The sequence below is a fragment of the Callionymus lyra genome, chromosome 13 (assembly GCF_982586985.1).
Source record: "Callionymus lyra chromosome 13, fCalLyr1.hap1.1, whole genome shotgun sequence".
Taxonomy (NCBI): domain Eukaryota; kingdom Metazoa; phylum Chordata; class Actinopteri; order Syngnathiformes; family Callionymidae; genus Callionymus; species Callionymus lyra.
This window is the reverse complement of record NC_141830.1, coordinates 22,717,701-22,738,290: the sequence shown is the minus strand read 5'-3', so window position 1 is coordinate 22,738,290 and position 20,590 is coordinate 22,717,701. Positions and strand designations below refer to the sequence as shown.

General features: G+C 40.7%; 3 protein-coding genes across 6 annotated transcripts in view; all 3 read left to right on the top strand.

Annotated features, from left to right (window-relative positions):
* The window catches only part of fam184ab (family with sequence similarity 184 member Ab), a 95,612-nt gene extending 84,107 nt beyond the window's left edge, over nt 1-11,505 (top strand). Inside the window, exons 18-22 of one of the 2 annotated variants that reach the window (XM_087805284.1) lie at nt 265-411; nt 4,775-4,892; nt 4,971-5,075; nt 6,353-6,600; nt 10,742-11,505. In XM_087805284.1, coding sequence (XP_087661410.1) covers nt 265-411; nt 4,775-4,892; nt 4,971-5,075; nt 6,353-6,600; nt 10,742-10,814 — 691 coding nt within the window. In that variant the 3' untranslated portion in view covers nt 10,815-11,505. The remainder of the gene's footprint in view (nt 1-264; nt 412-4,774; nt 4,893-4,970; nt 5,076-6,352; nt 6,601-10,741) is intronic. The other variant, XM_087805285.1, reaches the window with a different exon arrangement.
* A 373-nt stretch (nt 11,506-11,878) lies between these two features.
* Nucleotides 11,879-13,684, top strand: ptrhd1 (peptidyl-tRNA hydrolase domain containing 1). Its single transcript, XM_087805828.1, has 2 exons — nt 11,879-12,088; nt 13,397-13,684. Exons 1-2 carry the CDS (start codon nt 11,879-11,881, stop codon nt 13,565-13,567), a joined length of 381 nt encoding a protein of 126 aa, XP_087661954.1. The 3' UTR covers nt 13,568-13,684.
* Nucleotides 13,685-16,784: 3,100 nt separating this feature from the next.
* ncoa1 (nuclear receptor coactivator 1) overlaps nt 16,785-20,590 on the top strand; it is a 44,746-nt gene continuing 40,940 nt past the window's right edge. For 2 of the 3 annotated variants that reach the window (XM_087805282.1, XM_087805280.1), the window contains exon 1: nt 16,785-17,354. The gene's annotated coding sequence lies outside the window, so the exon portion shown is untranslated. The remainder of the gene's footprint in view (nt 17,355-20,590) is intronic. The other variant, XM_087805281.1, reaches the window with a different exon arrangement.

The window sequence follows — 20,590 nt, the reverse complement described above, 5'->3', positions numbered from 1 at the left end:
TCCTCGTGCCCACTCTCCTCTTTCTCCCCCTTTATTCACAAATAACTCTCATTCATCCCATATCTGCATGTGACCCTTTGTCTCCTGCACCACGCAGTATTCACGCTGTAATCTATCTCATCCAGATGCATTTTATGTTCCTTAATCTGTCCTGTGAGGAGCTCCTGCTGCTGCAGGCCCCTCAGCGTCAGATCCTGAATCTGAACAGATTGTTACCGGTTGAAGAAGCGTTCGCTGACGGTGTTTAAACCTGTGTCTCCTCAGGGCCCACGAGCAGGAGCTGACCAAGCGGCAGGAGAGGGAGATCACCGAGCTGAGCATGTCCCACAGCCGGGAGACGCAGAATATGCTGTCCGACTTCAACAAGGCCCAAGAGGTCCTGAAGGACAAGATCTCCGCCCTGCAGATCCTGTACGTACCTCCCACCTGTGCCAGGCATTATCAAACGATCCAATCCCGTCTCACTCCATTCAACTATCAAAGGCGCGTCGTCTCCACCTCGTGGGGTCGCTGTGATTGTCACAGATAACATGAGTGGATTCGACAGAAGGAAGTCAAGCGGGAGTATAAGTTGTCTCCCGGGAGAGTAGAAGGAGAGGATTTAACCTCTCGTGAGATCCCATGTCTTCATCCTCGTGACAGTCGATACTTTCTCCTCACGTAGGCGACGCCGCTCTCTGATGTGAGTGGAGGCGTCGAAGTGAAGCTCAAAGAAACAGCCCGTCATCGTAACAACACCTTCATCCCATCGTTCGTATCTGTACGAGATGTTTGTCACAAAAATAAATATAAGAAGAAACACTAAAACAGCTAAATTAAACTTTCTTAATGTAAGAAACACTAAAACAGCTAAATTAAACGTTCTTAATGTAAGAAACACTAAAACAGCTAAATTAAACTTTCTTAATGTAAGAAACACTAAAACAGCTAAATTAAACTTTGTTAATGCAAGAAACTCTGAAACAGCTAAATTAAACTTAATGAATATAAGAAGAAACACTAAAACAGCTAAATTAAACTTTCTTAATGTAAGAAACACTAAAACAGCTAAATTAAACTTTCTTAATGCAAGAAACTATGAAACAGCTAAATTAAACTTAATGAATATAAGAAGAAACACTAAAACAGCTAAATTAAACTTTCTTAATGTAAGAAACACTAAAACAGCTAAATTAAACTTTCTTAATGCAAGAAACTCTGAAACAGCTAAATTAAACTTAATGAATATAAGAAGAAACACTAAAACAGCTAAATTAAACTTTCTTAATGTAAGAAACTCTGAAACAGCTAAATTAAACTTAATGAATATAAGAAGAAACACTAAAACAGCTAAATTAAACTTTCTTAATGTAAGAAACACTGAAACAGCTAAATTATATTTAATGAATATCAGAAGAAACACTAGGACAGCAAAATTATACTTTCTTAATGTGAGAAACACTAAAACAGCTAAATTAAACTTTATGAATATAAGAAGAAAAACTAAAACGGCTAAATTAAACTTTCTTAATGTAAGAAACACTAAAACAGCTTAATTAAACTTTCTAAATATAAGAAGAAACACTAAAACAGCTTAATTAAACTTTCTAAATGTAAGAAGAAACACTATAACAGCTAAATTAAACTTTCTAAATATAAGAAGAAACGCTACAACAGCTAAATTAAAGTTTCTAAATATAAGAAGAAACACTAAAACAGCTAAATTAAACTTTCTAAATATAAGAAGAAACGCTACAACAGCTAAATTAAACTTTGTAAATGTAAGAAGAAACACTATAACTGCAAACGGAAACTCTTTTTTTTTAAACGGTAAATTAAAAATGTCAAGATAGAGTGAGAAACAACAGAATAAAACTCAGTTGTTGGCGTATAAAATCCATCATTGTTGGTGAAGATGTGAAGTCACAAAGGAATGTGACACATCAGTCAAAGGAGCTCAAACAGCTTCAAGATGTATCTACGATGTGTTGACAAACACTTTGGTCCTTCATCGTCATTTGTGTGAGGCGGTCATAATGTTACGGCACACACCTCTCACACAAACTGCAGCTGCATTCATCACAATCCTCCGGAAATAATTGTCCAGAGCTTGCTGGTCTATTTATACTGCGGCTCATTGTGATGCTGTTGACGCACTCGCTGGCTCCAGTGATTCAAGGAGCCACAATAAAAACACACAAATCTACGTCAGAGATTTTTTTGTCACTGAACCGAGCGTCGTGGTCTCAACCAGCGTGTCTCGGAGAGAAGGCAACAAGTGCTGGATTCGTAACTGTTCTGATGACACTGATGTACTTCCATATGTTGAGTCCGACCTCTTGATCTCAAGCGTCTCTCTGTCGCTGCATCAATGATTCAGCAGCCATAGTGTCGTCGACCGTCGTCCTCCATTATGTTCACGCATCAGACACGAGTCATGGTGTCATCAGGAGATCCCTCTGCTCGTCTGGTGTGTGATGTGATGGTGCAGCAGAGAAACTGACGCCACTTGAACGGTTTGTGCTGCCTCCAGAAAAACTGCTTTTTCATATAAACCGCTATAGAAATCATAAGCACCTCCTTAAATGACCTGGTATTCCTAAAAAGCAGGGCTCCACGATATCTGGAAAAAATATCGATAGCGATATTGGCACGTTATGCTTTATGCATATGGAAAACGTGCGATAATTTATATTTTTTTATTGTATAAATCAAGTATTTCTTAAATGCGCACGTTGACCAACCAGTGTCACGTTCTGTAAAGTTGTCAATTTGTACTTCTATGTCTCGTTGTCGTTTACTATGCTCGGTTGCTATGGCGCTGACATAGCTCAGCTCAGTATATACATGGAAGCAAGACTAACTTATGATCTACTCAAACACTAGTGATCCAGTCACTCATCTCGTTCAACCTCATTTGCTAAAGCAGCATATTGTTAGTACTTTTCATCTCGTCTCAGTTGTTTTCAGCGTTTTTATAACATTGCGGAAAATATCGCATTAATATCGATATCGCACTTCAAGACACCAATATCGAATATCGCACATATTTCCAATATCGTAACATGCTTCGCTCGCCTCGGCAAACTTCGAAAATACAACTTTAGATCCAGAAGTTAATAAAACCACAACGGCTCAAATATCACAATTTAATCCAAAACACAGTGAAATACCAAAAAAGGGGCCACAAGATGGCGACAAGACTGCACGAGTCAGTTTTCTCAGCACGACGCGAGATCCACTTGGGAACAGTAGAAACGAAAGTTGGATCGAAAACTCACCACAGTTGAACAAAAAGCGCTGACGCAAAAGGCAGTCAGGAATAAAGAATAGAGACACGAGTTCAAGGCAGATTTAAGAGGGTATCCAGAACAACCTGTTGAAGACGACTGACGGGAGAGTCCCGTTCCCTTGTCGTCGGCGGCTGTGGTTCTCGCGGAGCATCGCACTCGCTAACTGTCAAGGGAGAGAGAGAGAGAGAGAGAGAGAGCAGGGCAGGAAACGTAAACAGCACTACAAAATAAAAGCCCTCGGAAGGGGGAACGTGACATTTTTGTCCTTTAACGTCACCTTCAGACAACTTGCGCCAGCTCAAAACGTCTTCTTCTAGGGAAGAATCATCCAGAAAAGTAAACGTAAACAATACGTCGAGGGATCTGCAGCAATAAAAACCTACCTTCAGAAACTCAAGAAAATGAGAAACTTTGGATATACTTTGAGCATATATACTCAATGTGGAGGAGGAATCAGAGAAAGTCTCCTTCCTGTCGCCGGAGAAATACACGATCTTTTCACAAGTGACCTCCTTTTACCTTTGCAGGCGGCAACGCCCCCGGCGGACTGTCGACGAACTACACCTAAATAATCCAGATGCTGATGATTGAACATTTAGAATAATCTAGTTTAATGTAGATCTGTGATGACATTTAAATCTTTTCCTCTCTCGTGTCATATTTTCTGGGACGAATCTATTTTCTGTTTTTTTTTTATCTTTTGAGACTTTTCTGAAGCCTTTTTTGCTTCTTCTCCAGGGAGGTGAAGATGTTTCTCCTTAATTAAACTCAGGACTGTGATGACCCTCACACTCTCCTCCCCGACAACCCCCCGTACACATGCCCCACTTCCACTTCAAATCCCTGCGCCAACTCCAGGAATTAAAAACGCAGTGAAAACTTTTTTTGAAAATGGAACATGATTTTTTTTTTCAATTGAGTGTAACCATGGCAACAGTGGTTTTCTGATCCAATCTTCTCTTATGGGTGAAAACAAACAAAAAGAGGAACAAAGATATTTTATGAAAGCCTAATGAAAATAAAAAAAATCAGTCTAAATCCCGATCAAAATCGTGATGCACTGATCTACGCGCCGCCCTTACTTAAGGTGCCCACGAAATGGTAAACTCCCATGATGCCTTTTTTTACTCACTGCTCTATTCAGTGACTACTGATTGGTCGATACAATTCTTAGTTGAAATTCTACGCATATGATGTAATGTGTCTAAAAGGGATCGACAGCTGTGATTGGTCAGCTGGGCGGCAAAGCATCATGACAGTTGAGTTCAAACAAATGTTAAATCAAATCTGCTTGTTGTGAATATCAATAATTGCAAGTTATTAAACATAACATAGGTTGCTAAGAGTATTAACTGTGTGATACTGTGGAAAATGTTAATGACAGTTTGGGAAAAATGTATGAAGAGTTCAAGGAAAAAAATCAAACCACGACTGGGTTTTTAAATCACAACAATAAATGAGGGACGACTTTACTTTCTGATCTGATGTTTTTTTACTCGCAGCCTTGAGGGGACGGAGGACAAGTTCCGGAACAGGGAGAGCCGTCCTGAAGACCTGCAGGTCATCGCCGAGCTGAGGGACATGGTGTCAGAGAGGGAGTCGCTGGTGAAGAAGCTGGTGGTAGGTCAACCTAGAAGGAGGGTTGAGTCTCACAGAGACGTCCCGGGTTCAGCTAATGTTGCGTGTCCCCCCTGCCAGGACGACAAGAAGTTCTACCAGCTGGAGCTGGTCAACAGAGAGACCAACTTCAACAAGGTCTTCAACGCCAGCCCCAACGTAGGAGTCATCAACCCTCTCATCAAGGTAAGGAGCTCCCGCGTCCTCGTCCCGCCACACACACACAAGGGGCTCGTCCCGCGGTCGTTTAGCAACCACCACGTCCACTCCATCCCATCTCACGTTGCGTCCTCGGCGGGGAATCGATTCCTGGGCGACAGAATCGAGCGTCTCGGGAGGAAATGTGAGGTTATTTTCCCCGCGATGAAGGTCCCATGTTCTGCTTTTCTGAGGGTTACGGTGAAGGTTTTACTTCCTGTGATGACATCATCGAGGGAGATGGTTAGATCCTTCTTTATTTTACAAAACATCAACCTTAGAATCATCTCCAATTAACGTCTCTGTGACACGAGACAATTGACATTTTTTAAGATTCTCAAAGTTTCACTTCCTCTGATGACGTCATCGAGGGACAAACTTCCTTATATGGGCACATCCTTCACACCGAATCAAAGACATTCATTTTAAAATCCTTCTGAGCTTCACTTCTCATCTTGTGTTGTTCTTACTTGCTGTCCTTTTGGCTGGTTCGTCCAGTTCTTTTTAATTGACCCAACACTGTGACATGACATTTTTTAATTTGTAGGTGGAATGTAGGACGATTAGTAGAGCCCCTTCTTTTCTACAGCGAAAAGCTTTTAACCCTTTCCTCGCCTCTGTTCCGGCTGGCTCGTCCAGTTCCTCTTCATCTGTGTTTGTCATCAGTAATCATTAGCTCGACACCATGGCATTAGTTTCATTTTCTTCTGGATCTGGTTTGGCTAAAATATTCTGTTGTCACCGCTAGTAACAGGCAGGGGGAGATTTTTGGATGTGTGATGAGGGGTCACCGTCTCAACCTCTGGGCAGATGTAGACGAAACGTTGTCCCCGGCAACAGACCCGAGGTCGAGTTGGACTTCAAATGAAAGCAGAACGTGGGACCTTGAAGAAGTAGAATCATTGATGGTTTACACAATGCTTCCACCTGGCGTCCGTTTGGCGTTACTGCACGATCAAACCCAACAAGCGAATTCAAATTCAAGATGAGAAAACTTTGGTCCAGGGTTTAATCTGGAGACTTGTCTCGTGTCGTCAATGTTGTGTCGTAGGAAGATTCAAACGACGACCTCGAAGATAGAAACATGTCCACTCTCATCCTGACTCACTCACATGTCGTCTGTGTCTCTCCTCACCCTTCCTTCGTCCTCCATCTCTCCACGTCTCCGAGGGTAATGGAAGGTTCTCATCTTTTATTTCCCCCCCCCCACGCACTCTGTTGTTCCTTTGTGTTCTCAAGTCCCTCCTTTTTTGTTTTCTGTGTAGCAAAAGAGAAAGAATGAGAAAACAGCAGCGAGCAGATTCAGCAGCTCTCCTAATGTCAGGGGGCTGGAGGCCTCAGGTCTGGGCGTGGCCGGCTCGGGTCAGCCCCCGCTGCCGCCGCCGCTGCCGCCCCCGGCCCAGCCCGGCCGCCTAGAACCCATCCCCAACTCCCCCCTCCACCACCTTGAGCTCAACTCCAACAAACCTCTTCCCCCGCCGACCCCTCCCACCGAACCCAAGAAGTTCATGAGGTGAGACCTTCTCCGCCCCAAAGGGCAGCCAGCGGTCACGCACGCCGTCATGTGACTCGGGGCCTCGGTCAGCGTAGCGTCGCGTTGGTCGACACGTGTCTTTTCTCTCGCTCCCCGGTTGCTGCTCTCGCTTCGTCCGTCGCTCTCTCAAAACTTCAGTGTGCGGCGAGAAGGTCGCCGGTTCTAATCCAGCGACATCTGTTGAACCTCCTCACGGTGCTCCAGGCGCTCTGGTTTCCTCCCACACATAGATAAACATGTGGTGGTTACTAGAGACCTGTCACTTGTCTGCCACCCTGGGTAGCTGGGATAGACCCTTCTGTTTAAGGTTAAACACTGGAGTTCTGAGAGCGCCTGAATGCATCACAGGTGTGGAAGTGTCGTCAGAAGATTGAATTAAATTTACATTTCAAATGTTTTTTAAGCATCAATTTAAATTATTTTTTCACAAGGTGTCTTTAACACACATTTTTTTTCATTATTGTACAATTGTATAACATTTTTTTAAATGCTAGGAGTTTAAAAAAACAGAATTTGGAAAAAAAAAAAATTATCATTAATAATTATAAAAAGAAATTCGAAATACCACAAAAAAATAAAAAAACCTTTCAATAAACAAACTATTGAATTTAATAATAATAATTAAAACCGTTCAATATCCTGATGACACCGACGTGCTTCCCTGATCTCTGACTGACATGCTTCGACAGGCCGAGAGCAGGAACTGATGATTGACATGAAAGAAACAAGAAACGGATAGAAGTGAGAAGATAAAACGACACAATTGTTTGTTTGACACTGAGGGTGCAAATCTGAAAATTACATTTTAATCTTCAATAAATACATGTACATTAGAATTAATCAATTGTGTTTAGAGTTGAGTATATATTTATTTATTTATTTTTCATGTATTTTGTTGTGTTTTAAGTTTTCTAATTATACTTGTTTCAGGGAAACAAACTTTTTAATATAATTCAATTTGTCAAATTTGACAAAAGGATCATAACCTTAAATCAATTGTTTAAAAAAAAAGGTTCAACCGTCTCTAAAGGAAGTGTCACACCTTCACAATAAAAGCCTGAGACTGGCGAGTCCAGCGGCGTCTTGTTGGACTGAAGCTTCAGCGGAGCATGTGTTCTCCGTCAGGCCGGAGCATGCTGGAGCTGCTTCAGCGATGTGTCTTGTTCATCTCATCCTCACCTCCTCACGGGTCAGTCGTGCATGTTGAGCCGGAGCTTGATCTCTCTCTGTGTGTGTGGCGGGAGTTTACAACATGCTACTCACACGTGACCGCATGTCATCACACGTGTTGGACGCTTCTGTCTCTGCTGAGCTGCTGCATGTTGCTGAAGAACGCCTCGCAGTCGAGCGACTCCTCAGACGTGCTCGGACCACAGTTCTCGTCGTGACCTCGGTGTTACTGATCAGACGTGTCACGTGACGTCTTAAATTCTATGAGCTCTAAACTACATACGTGATCAAAATCATCAAACTAGGTAAATCACCTGATAAAGTTTAACATCATTTATTCCTCTGAGAAAAAAGTAGTAAAAACAGCAAAAACGATTCTGAAGCATTCACTTGTTTTGGAGAATTTTAAGGATGTAGTAGTTTTGTAAAAAAATTAATATTTGTAGTATTGTCGAGTACTTTACTTTGGTGTTATAGAATTTGCAGACCATGTGACTCTTGACGAAGTCGTAACTGATTTCATTTGTTTTTAAACCAAAATATGTCCAACATCAGCTTAAAAAGCTGCTGGAGTCACTGTATTCCACTAAATTGGGATTTCGCGGAACTAAATTGTTCCTTTTAGGTGCGGAGGATATAATGACTGCTGCCATCTAGCAGTCTGAAGTTTAATTGCAACACATAAATGAACAAACACTGTGGATATTTTTAAGTTTATTGTAAAGAAACACAATAAAATATAGTCTATTTTATACACACTTTATTAAAATGTTAACCATAGAAGAACAGTGATTCAGAAGAAAATTTGATTTTAAAGCCAAAAAATAATGATAATTAATTTAAAATAAAATGTAAAAAACATTTATACAGTATCATGAAAGGAAAAAAAGAACTGTAACTAGATTTTTAGACGTATTATTTGAGTTTACTGTCGGTATAAATATGAACAAAAGATTTAAAATGTTAAACTTTGATAAACATTTGTGTTCATTTACTTGAACTTGGAACTTCGTAAATATTTGCTCAACTATACTGTATATACAAAGGTACGATCTGGATGAAAATGTAATCTATTGCTATCTCGTATTCCATGACGTCACATAAGTGTAATCAGCGACCAAATGTGGTCGTGATCTCACGACAGTGTCGCAGTTTCTTTAAAAAAAAAAGTTCTTTGTGTGACGTCATCGCCCAGCAGTCTAATCTGCCAAAGCTATAATCAATGGTAAAAAAAAAAAAGTGACAAATACTAGGATTAATTGTTCTCAAATAATGTCTCAACTATGTGTTATTACGTCACAAATCATTTGAGGTGAAACTTTTTCTATTAAAGTTTAACGTAACGTAACATTAACGTGCGACATTAACAACGAAACTATGGGCCGAGCTGTGTCTCTGCTGCCCTCTGCTGGCACCTGTGACTCAACGTCTTCAATTAACTTCGTTTCACTGATTTGATTTTAAATCAGGTTTAAGATGCGAAACATCACGATTTAGTTAAATCCAAGTAGTAGAAACAACTGCGTTCAACACTGAATTTTATATCTTTTTAATTAAGTTGATATATAAAGACGTTTTAAGATGTACATTCAAAAGAAAGTGTTTTTTAATTTTCTTTCTCAATATTTAAATTCTTATTATATCCTAACATTTCTTAAATACAATATTTATATTTGGTCATTATAACTTAAGGTTCACTCTAGTAACTTACATTATTTTATATTTATATAAAGAATGGATTTCAACAAACTATGAACACATTAAATATTTATTAATGATTCTTAACGAACATAATATTTTCTTAATGAGATGGTTTATTTTCAATTAATGTTTGAATGTTTCTTTCTATTGAGACTTTTAGTCATTTGAGATGGTTTTTATTAAATGATTTACTACAAGAAGATAAAAAGAGATCGATTTAATAAATAAATATTTTAAAATATAATATAAATGATTATTAAACTGAATCTGATTGACATGAATGTGTTTCTATTATTGTTATTACGATGTAAAGATCACTGGTGTGAACTCACCCTCTCTCTCTCTCTCTCACCTTCTCGCTCTTTCTCTCTCTCTCTCTCTCACACCCTTTCTCTCTCTCACCCTTTCTCTCTTCCTCTCTCACCCCCTCTCTCTCCCTCACCCTCTCTCTCTGTCCCGTGCCTTTTCTCTCCTTTCCCCCCCCCTCTTTCTCTCCCTCACCCTCTCTCTCTTTCATTCACGCCTCTCTCTCTCCCTCACCCTCTCTCCCTGACCTTTTCTCTCTCTCTCACCCTCTCTCTCTCCCTGGCCTTCTCTCTCTCCCTCACCCTCTCTCCCTTACCCTCTCTCTCTCCCTGACCTTTTCTCTCTCTCACTCTCTCTCTCTCCCTGGCCTTCTCTCTCTCCCTCACCCTCTCTCCCTTACCCTCTCTCTCTCCCTGACCTTTTCTCTCTCTCACCCTCTCTCTCTCCCTGGCCTTCTCTCTCTCCCTCACCCTCTCTCCCTTACCCTCTCTCTCTCCCTGACCTTTTCTCTCTCTCACTCTCTCTCTCTCCCTGGCCTTCTCTCTCTCCCTCACCCTCTCTCCCTTACCCTCTCTCTCTCTCCCTGACCTTTTCTCTCTCTCACCCTCTCTCTCTCTCCCGTGCCTTTTCTCTCCTTTTCCCCCTCTTTCTCTCCCTCGCCCTCTCTCTCTTTCATTCACGCCTCTCTCTCTCCCCACCCTCTCTCCCTTACCCTCTCTCTCTCCCTGACATTTTCTCTCTTTCTCACCCTCTCTCTCTCTCACCCTCTCTCTCTCCCTGACCTTTTCTCTCTTTCTCACCCGCTCTCTCTCCCTGACCTTTTCTCTCTCTCTCACCCTCTCTCTCTCTCTCTTACGCTCTCTCTCCTTGGCCTTATCTCTCTTTCTCACCCTCACCCTCTCTCTCTCTCACCCCCTCTCTCTCTCTCTTTCTCTCTCTCCAGCCCTCCTGAAACGAAGGACTCCATGGACTCTGCCGAGCGTCAGGAGTGGTTCGCTCAGTACTTTTCCTTTTGATCGACCACAAACCTGCGAACACGACGCATGTCAAGCAGAACTTTCTAAATCTTTAACAAACAAAAAAAAAGAGGGAGAATAATGCAAACTCTTTGTTATTTATCGTCATCCATCAGTTCACTCTTGGTCCGTCGAGACGTTAGTTTCCTGGAGTCAAAGGCACGGAGCTGGATGTCATCTGATCTGGGACCAGTCTGATTGTTTTCTCTGATTGTTTCACCGTGGAAGAGTCTCCTCTGGTCGTGCAGTGACGATGACCGTCAGTATCTTCGATGTTTCCGTTTCCTCAGTTTTCTTCTCCACTTCTGTTGCGGTTTGTCGGACGTAGAAAACCAAGCGAGATGTTCGTGATCATGCTGCTAATACACCATCGTTGGACCACAGTAAGATCATACGTGTAAAGAATAAACGGTAGGTTATTGTTGCTCTCTCTGTACGTGGGCCCATCGAGCGTCATAGTCTAGGGGTCGGACCTCGGACCGGGTTCTGCTTTCAGGAGGTTTGTTCCGGCCGTGTAGACATTTCAGCAGATTTTGCTAGAATATTAAAAAAAAATGAAGAAAAAAAACCTGTTTGTATGGTCGTCTGTCTCAACACAGATATAATGATGTCTCACCAATTTTAAAGACGAAAATAGCATATTTTATATTTATATTATAACGTGTATGCTTAATAAATGATTATTGTGACATCGTCTCGCCTTCTTCTTCATAAATGTTTCGATTGTTTAGTCGAATTCTTTTGACCGTTATCTTGTGTAAAAATAGGGATTTTGCGTTGGATTACATTGTTACAGTGATTATCTTTGGAAAACTAATGGTGTATTTTTAAATTGTTCTTATAGTTTTTAAATAAAAATAAACAATGTTTTATAGAACAATAGGTACATAATTAGTTTTCCTTTTTTAATGAATATTTTTAAATTACAAAAATATATTTTTCTATTGAATTCAATTATATTCACAACAGTTTTCACGGTGGCTGCAATACCGCGGTCACCGCTTGGTGCCGCTGCTGCAGCGGAATATGAACTAGCTCTGATTCACTTCCGGTTAACATCCAGTATGGCCGCTCCTGGAGCTGGAACCTCGACTCGTCTGGTCCAGTATGTCGTTGTCCGCGCGGATCTCGTGCACAAGCTCTCGTGGCCCCTCGGGGCCGTGATAACGCAGGCGTGTCACGCGGCTACGGCCGCCGTCCACCTGCACTACTCGGACCCGGACACGCAGCAGTACCTGCAGGACCTGGACAACATGCACAAAGTGGTGCTCGGGGTGAGAGTCGCACCAACACCCAGGAAAATAACATTAAACTATAACTAAGCCACTGCTTTCATATGTACAATTGTGTCCGGAAATTCAATGTACAGTGTCGAGTTTTTCTATGAGTAATATTCATTCATTCGTTGTTTGGAAAATGTATACAAATAATGTTGTTATATTGTTATTAGACATGAATTGCAAAGATTCCAGTGATTTACGTTGAATTTTCCTGTGATAAATATTATTGGGATATTAATTAAATTATTAAGTCAATATGGTTCAATGTTTTATGTGTAACATTTCCGACTTTTACCATTCCTTAACTTGCTTAGTATTTCGGTATCAGAAAAATTTGAATAGCCAACATATAATTGGGGTGGGGTTTTGTGTGTGTTCACGTTACCGAATAAAATAATGAAACAATAAAACACAAGGCTGGTGTCAAAATATAATTGAATTAATTTTAAAAATGGCTTTCAAATATGTATAGAAACAAATCGATGGCCTCATAAGGTAAGGTAAGGTTGAACAAACATGGCCTGAAATAAGTGGCCGAAGAGTTCAGTAAACGTCTTTATAAAGTATTTGGCAGACTCGCAGATAAATGTATAACTATTTTATTCGAGTGAAAACTTGAATTCAATTTCAATATTTGATAACCAAGGACTTGTGTTCTTGTGTCATCGGTATTGGTGTGAAGTGGTGACAAAAAATAACATAAACAACTCAATGTGAACAATTTAAACATTCTTGAGAAATCTATATTCAAATGTGAAATTGTTTTAAAACCAAATTACTTGTTACTGCCTCTATGTCTTTGAACCTGCTGGAGTTGACTGTATCCTCTCATCCTCAGTCATCGCCTGGATGGCAAAGGATTAACATTTAGCTGCGGAGAACAGAATGACTGCTGCCATTTTAATTGCAACACAAAAATGAACAAACGCTGGGGATGTTTGCAGGTTCATTTAAATGTTAAAAAACATATATTTTTTATTTATAATTTGCTGAAAGTAAAAACTATGATAAAGAATAATGTTAGGATGTGATGTCAAATATTTTGGAACCCTACTTGGTATAGTATGCTTTTGAATATCAGTACGGTATAATGGAATAAATATAGATATTCTAGTATCAATATTTTCTCTTTAACTTTTGCTTAAACTCTGAAATCATACCTGAATCACACTGCCTGGAAGTACTCCAGATGTAAGTAAGTAATTTACTCCAAAAGTACTCTGGTTTATGATTTACATCTATTAAAAAACAACCTGTCAAGCTTTTATTCTGACATGAAGTAAGACCTGTGGTTTCCTGTAGGCTCCTGACGAGGCATCGCTCTCAAGCTTGTCTGAAAGTCTGACCCAGGCCGGAGTCGCTCACAAGCTCTGGATCGAGCAGCCGGAAAACATCCCGACGTGTTTGGCCCTCAAGCCGTGTCGTAAAGAGACCGTCCAGCCGCTGCTGCGCAAGTTCAAGCTCTTCAAATAGACTCGATCACCACAGAGACTTTCACGAGGAAAACCCTCGTCTTCAGAGAGTTGAGCAGATGCCACAACTCATTGAAAATGAAGTGAAAATACAATGTATTAAACAATTTTATCTGTATCTGTTCTTAGTCCTGTCTGTATTTAAATTAGACTGGTGATGTCTTAATATGATATAATAATAACATAACATAATATATATACACTTATAGGTTTATATGTTGCATTCCCGGTGATCATGAGCTAAGAATAGGTCAAGAGTTCAAATGTATCAAGGATTCAATGTGATTAGAAATGTGTGTCTCGCTGCCGCGCTTTGGCGGCTCCTGGTGGTCACATTGAGAAGTGCACGTTGGAGGTTGATAATCAACAGTGACATCCACGTGTCTGCAGCAAACACAAGTGTCCACAGACTTATATGTTACTCGTTCTCTCCAGTGATTATGACCACATGATGTGTTTACCATCTATTTGAATAGCTTTTTCACATGACCCAGAGAAAATGTGGAAGAATTATGGGCTTGTTTTTATAACATGATGAACAAAATGATCCGCGTCTGATCGTTTCAACCGCACTAGAGTCACATTTATTTCACAATAAACATGATCGATCCTGGTCTTGTGAGACGTAAGTGTGTATCCGTTGAATCAAACATTGCAGATCAACAGTGAAGCGCAATTTGCAGCGACATCCGGTTTTCCTCACGTGGTCACACAGGTCTCCTGAAACACTTGAATAAAAACCAAATTCTATCCCGTCAGCATCATCTTCGTGCCAATTTCTGAATCAGAGTTTTTTTTTTACTAGATTAAAAAAAAATCCAGGCAATTATTTATTTGTACATGAGGTTAAAATAAAAGTTCTCTCCTTTGACGAAGAAGGATCTTCCGGGATGAACAATTATTCTTTCAGCTTCTGAGAAAAACTCTTCCGATCAGATAAATTCTCTTTTTTTTTTCCAGCCACTAAAAATAAGAGTTTCTCAGAACTGACGCTGCGTCTCCCTGAGATGATGAACCTCGGTGTCCTAGTGCAGACTCTTCACTGCACATGTGTACGAAGACAAGGTCTGACACACACACAAAAACATATATAAAAACACAGCTCTCTTTACACACGTGAGGTTTGCTACAGTCCTGCTGTGGTTATGGTTTATGTGTGTGTGTGTGCGTGTGCGTGTGCGTGCGTGTGCGTGTGTGTGTGTGTTTGTGGGGGGGGGGGGGGTGCGTGTGTGTGTGTGCTGACGTATTACCACCAGCGGGTGGCGAAATCTCCTCCGTACATCCTGACAGAACAGAACATTTTGGCGATGAGCAGAAATTCTCAGTAAAACGCTTCAATAATACAACTTTATTGATACTTAAAGCTCAACTGATGTGACGAAGACTCTCCTGACTCACATGTTTCAAATGGCTTCCTCTCCGAGATGCAAAAGTCTCTCATCATGACCATGTTTTCTACGTATTACTTTATAAAGTTTGTCTGAAATCTAGGCGAACGAGGGGTTACGAGAGTCCATTATGACGTAATAATGGCTTCACTCCTCCTCCAGCCAGCTGTGATCACGCCCCGCTTTGTTTATGCAACGAGTCCCTTGGAGGTGGAGACTTCCTGGATTGATGACACGCAGTGACAAACCGTGACGCTTGCACAGCAGAGTGGGCGGGGTTAAGGAAATTTATTCTCAATTACACATTTGTAATTGAAGTTACGCTTTTGCAGATAACGGTACAGATACAATCACATATGTGTGAAATCTTTTTACGCATTCGTGAAGGTTTTGCAACTATAAAAGCTTCATGTTGAATGAACTAGGAAACGAGTTGCCAACATCAGAGCAGGCACGTATCTGCCGCCGCGATCTTTAGTGACACCTAGTGGTCAACACTCGATAAAAACCATTGGAACATGATTTGTACAACTTGTTTCGAACAAGAGTGTGTGTGTTGTGGAAACCTTCCCCAGTTATTATTTACATTTGAACGAAAAGTGAAATATACCAAATGAGTCATAATCGTGTCAATAATCAATTAAAAAGGCTTTTATAGCAGCAAAGGTATCATCATATATTAAATTGTATTTTTTATCAATACTTTGCACTGTGAATACTGGAACTCATTCATTTGAATTGTTAGCAGTTAGTTAAGTTGTTATCAAGACTCACAACACGTTTTATTAATTATGAATTAAGAAAATAAGATGTATTAATAACATAAATAATTTAACAAAATATTAAAATACATACGATAATATAGATATATCATATTGATAAATACATTAAAAGTACACATTAGTACACATTAACACACTACATACAGTAAGTAGAATAAGTTGCTCTTAAGTTTTGGAATGATCTTCCTCTTCCTCTGTGTTTGATGATCTACTGACTCCTTCAAGAAACATCTTAAGACACTTTTATTTGTGCTTTTCCCTGATTTTCTGGAACTCCTGTGTTGTTCTCGGTGTTGTCTTGATCTTTAAAGTATATACTTTATTGAATATTTTTTTCTTTATTTGTTTAAGCGCTTTGTGACCCTGGTCTGGAAAAGCGCTCTATAAATATAAATAACTTACTTACGTATTACTTCATCATGACACCACTTCTAAACAGTCGATCCATATGAAGGAGTTCAGGGTTCTACTCTGAGTCTCTCCTGGATGACCGAGCTCCTCCAGAGAGAGTTGTAGCTGTGACCTCTTTCTCTTTCAGTCACTGCGATACTAGTAAACACTGGTAGAGAGCTTTGTCTTCTGGCTCAGCTCATTAATCACCACGACAGATTAAACTTTTTTTTTTTATTTGGGTCAGAGTGTGTATATTGGTGGTGAGATCTTGTGTGTTTGTGTACACGTGTGAGAAGTCATGTGTAGTGTTGTCATGTGTAGTGTTGTGTAATGGGATTATTCACACTTCTGAGTTTGTTACGATTGAATGATTGATTTGTGTATCAGCATGTTCGCGTCTCTTAGTAGCACGTATAGTATTTATTTTGAATAATGTGATTTAACTTCATGTTTTTATCTATTATCTGTTATTATCTATTATCTATGTTTTTATCTTTTTCCTTGCACTTTATTTTTTTAAACTGCGCTGTTGTGAAAGCGTGTTTCCCCTCTGGGGATGAATAAAGCTTTTCTATTCTATTCTATTCTATTATTTATTAGTGGACGTGCGCGCTTCCGCTGCCCCGAGCCGGGGGCGCGCCTGGCTGCATGGCGCGCGCGCGAGCAGCCCTGTTTGTTTGTGTTGAGAGTGGAAATGGCGGAGAGCAGAGAGCGAAGCGACAACTCGGCTCCAACGACGCCAGTGGGCCGACACTGACGCACGGAAACCCCGCAGAAGTCACGCCACGAGTCCCCGCCGACCCGCTGGTTCTGCTGGGATCAAAGCCAGAGTCCAACCGAGCGGGTTTTTCGCAGCCCAGTTCGGGTTTAGCTGGTTAGCTAGCCATGCTAGCCGTGCTCCGCTAGCTTCCCCAGGAGTGAGTTCACCCACGCAGGCTTGTTTGTCAACACACGCTGACGCTGGACCGGCTGAGGGCAGAACTTTTGGACGGGTTCCCCCTTTTTTTTGGCGAGACCTGCTTGGATTTCTTACCTGGTCATCGTGTCACATGTGACGGCCAACATATCACAAGAGTAGCGCTGGATCAACAACGAAAGAAAAAAAGTCGCACATCCTTCGAGCAGAACCACTTGAGCAGCTCGTTCACATGGAATCGAACCAGCAAACTTGTCCCATCCAGCGCTCGTGCGGGTCCTGGTGAGCGGGGGGCGGACAACAACACAGGTAGGCGAGTCATGACAACATGTCAGCGAGGCCTGTGTTTTCATCTTGTTGTTGTTGTTGTTGACGAGGTGGATGTCGAAGCATCTCAGAGATCGACAACAACAACACGTCCGTGGCGTCTGTGGAGTCAGTTCAGCTCGTGCGTGGTTACATAAGAGCTCGCGAGTGGCCTCAAGGTGTCGCTGATCTTTGCTTTTACCTGAAACTACGAGCTCCCGCTACGCACTTTCTGTCCACTCTCTTTTGAACACTTTTGAGTCATCACTGGGACACTTTTCTTCAACGTGTCCGCGCGCTCGAACCTGCTCGTTCGGGTTGAAAAACATGAACCCAAAACACTCGGTTCTGATCCAAAGGATTTGTCAATAATGACAAATAGTTGAAAGGCTTAAAGCTGGTGCTTTGTTGTGGCGCGAGTACAAGAAGTGACTTGTGAGGACGAGTTACTGTGGTGTGACGTTGATGCTTTACTTGTCGTTACAACATAGAAATGCATTCGTTAACAGAAGTAATTCCACGTTTAATTGAATGCAGGGTAAAAAAAACAACAAATAGTGACAGGAAAGACACTTGGACGCTGCATACTTCTGCCAAGGTGTTCCTTTTACGACATGCAAACTTCCAAGATTCTACAATAATGTTGGCTCGTATATAAATGACAACCAAGGAAATAATAATGATCATACTTTTATTTATATAGCACTTTTACAAAGTGCTTTACATAAAAGCAAAGAACACCAGTTAGAAATGACGCATAACATTAAAAGTAAGTAAGTAATATTTATAAGAGCACTTTTATAGACCAGGTTCACAAAGCGCTTAAACAATTAAAACAATACCCGATAAAATATATGCTTAAAAGGTCAAGATAACACCGAGACAAACACAGGAGTCTCAGAGGGTCAAGGAGTAAAACATGATAAAACGACACATGTTCCTTTGAAGGAAAATAGTATTAAATAAAAATGATAAAACACCGCAAATAGAAACGTCTTAAGTATATCGCTTGAGAAAATAAGAGTTATTGTGTCTTGGTTTGTACTGATTTTCATCAATTAATTTTATTGCGAGTTAGAAGTTCAACAAGGATCATATTAATATCTAGCAGTTTTATACTTTGTGTAACACAAGTGTTTGTTTGATGCCAACATACATTTTAAGGGTCAAATTCTTCATCCGACTACTTGCCTGGACCTTTTTTTTTTAATATATATTTGAAAGTCCTTTAACCGTCATATCCGTTCAGTTAATTTCTTTGTTGGGTGTGAATATAGTTAGTTAGAATATAGTAGAGTCTTTGTTACTTTGTTTGTACTGTTTCTTGAGCAAATGTCAACCTATCCCTCCACGAGAGATCAGGATATAGATATATTTCTTGAAGGTAGATGGTGAAGATCCTACAGGTCATTGGAAGTCTATTTAAAATGCTAAATATCTAAAGTATCCAGAAGAGAGTCATGGTTTATAGCGTATCAGGCTGAACCCAACAAACACTAAAAGACACCATCCATCAATTATGGATAAAATTGTAAGTTTTTTCCCCGTCCGTATATTGTATATATATTTGTGTATATATTTATATATATATATATATATAATCTGTATTATCTATTAAAGGCCTTTACATCTTGTTAATTTCTTTGTCAAAATATTGTCGTAGCATAGATTTGCAAAAAGTAGAGCGATCACGTGTATTGTCGGGTATTTTAAAAATAGATACAATGGTTACCTTATTTCACCTCATGTTATATTCAGAGGGTTGCGGTCATATGTTGCCGGCGCTATTTTAAAGGCAGCCATAATCTTCTCGGTGGGAAAAGTCTTCGTATTTTGAGCGTAAATGCCGAAGGTTCTTTTTTTCAAGGCTGCAGATTCACAGCGTAACGTTATCGATCGTCAATGCATTTAAAATACATGAAAAGGTTAATGCAAGTGATTATAAATACAATTCATAGTATCATCTGTGCAAAAATAACCTTTATGACACATCCGCTTCCGCTTCCGGTGAGCCTTTGATCGGCTGCTTGAACGTAAGCTCCTGCAATAATTGCCAAAAACGGTCGTTTTAACGACTACTTGTCTGGATTTTATGCTCATATCACTTAAGATATGTAGCAAGCATCTATGATCTATGATCGTGATGCTCTTTTCAACATCAGAGAGTCGATGGAGGACTTCACTCGCGACAGTTACCAACGTCCGGTGAACGTGTTTCCGGCTCCGCTTCTCATCGACTCGGACTCTGTGGAATATCGCTTGATCTCTCGGGTACCGGGCGATTTCCACAAGGGATCGAGTCGGGCTGGAGTACAGGTCAGGATGAGACGCGCAGCCGCGATCGCTCGGAACAACTCTGACGTCATCGAACGTCATCGATGTTTGATCGACATTCCTCTCGCTGAAGAGAATGATGACACATCAGCGCTGCCGTCTGTCCAGACCTCAACGAAAGGTGGTAAGATTTTTTCATTTCCTCTCTTTAATTCGACTTTTACAACCGAGTTGAACTTCAGTGACAGCTGGTTCCCACGTGACCGCTGTTCGCTTCAAAAGATCCCGCTCTGCGCGCCTGTCAGTGACGCGGCGTCGTCAGTGACGTCATCGGTGCTGAATGTGGGACTTCTTAATGTTCGCTCCATTACTAATAAATCCTTTATTCTTAATGATCTTTTCACAAGAGTTAATTTGGATTTATTATGTCTTTCTGAGACTTGGCAGAGAGAGGAAGAGTTTATTCATCTGAACGAACTCTGTCCAGTAGGGAGCGCTGTTCTTGGGAAGCCTCGCCTCTCTGGTCGTGGAGGAGGTCTTGCTACTGTTTTTAGGGAGAGTTGTTCTTGCAAAGTGATTCAGACACAGGAATTCACTTCTTTTGAATCTCAGATGATCTTGGTTGGTTCTACAAGACCTTTGTATTGTGTGTCAATCTACCGTCCGCCTGGTCCTGCAGCGGTGTTCTTGAAAGACTTTAGTGACTTCTTATCTTCCATTATTCAAATGGAATCTGTTCTTATTCTTGGAGACTTTAATCTTCATGTTGATGACGTCACATCTTGTTCTGCTAAAGAACTTTTAACTTTAACTGAAGCCTTTAATTTTGAGCAACATGTTTCTGAACCCACTCATCAAAAAGGCCACATTTTAGACTTAGTTTTTACTCTTGGCCTGGACATTTCTAATGTATCTGTACATGATGTCCATCTGAGTGATCATTCTCTTGTCTTGTTTAACCTGGA

Coding starts and splice junctions, on each gene's coding strand:
- ptrhd1 (XM_087805828.1), top strand. CDS start 11,879: ATGGCCGCTCCTGGAGCTGGAACCTCGACTCGTCTGGTCCAGTATGTC. Junction 12,089..13,396: donor TGCACAAAGTGGTGCTCGGG/GTGAGAGTCGCA, acceptor GGTTTCCTGTAG/GCTCCTGACGAGGCATCGCT.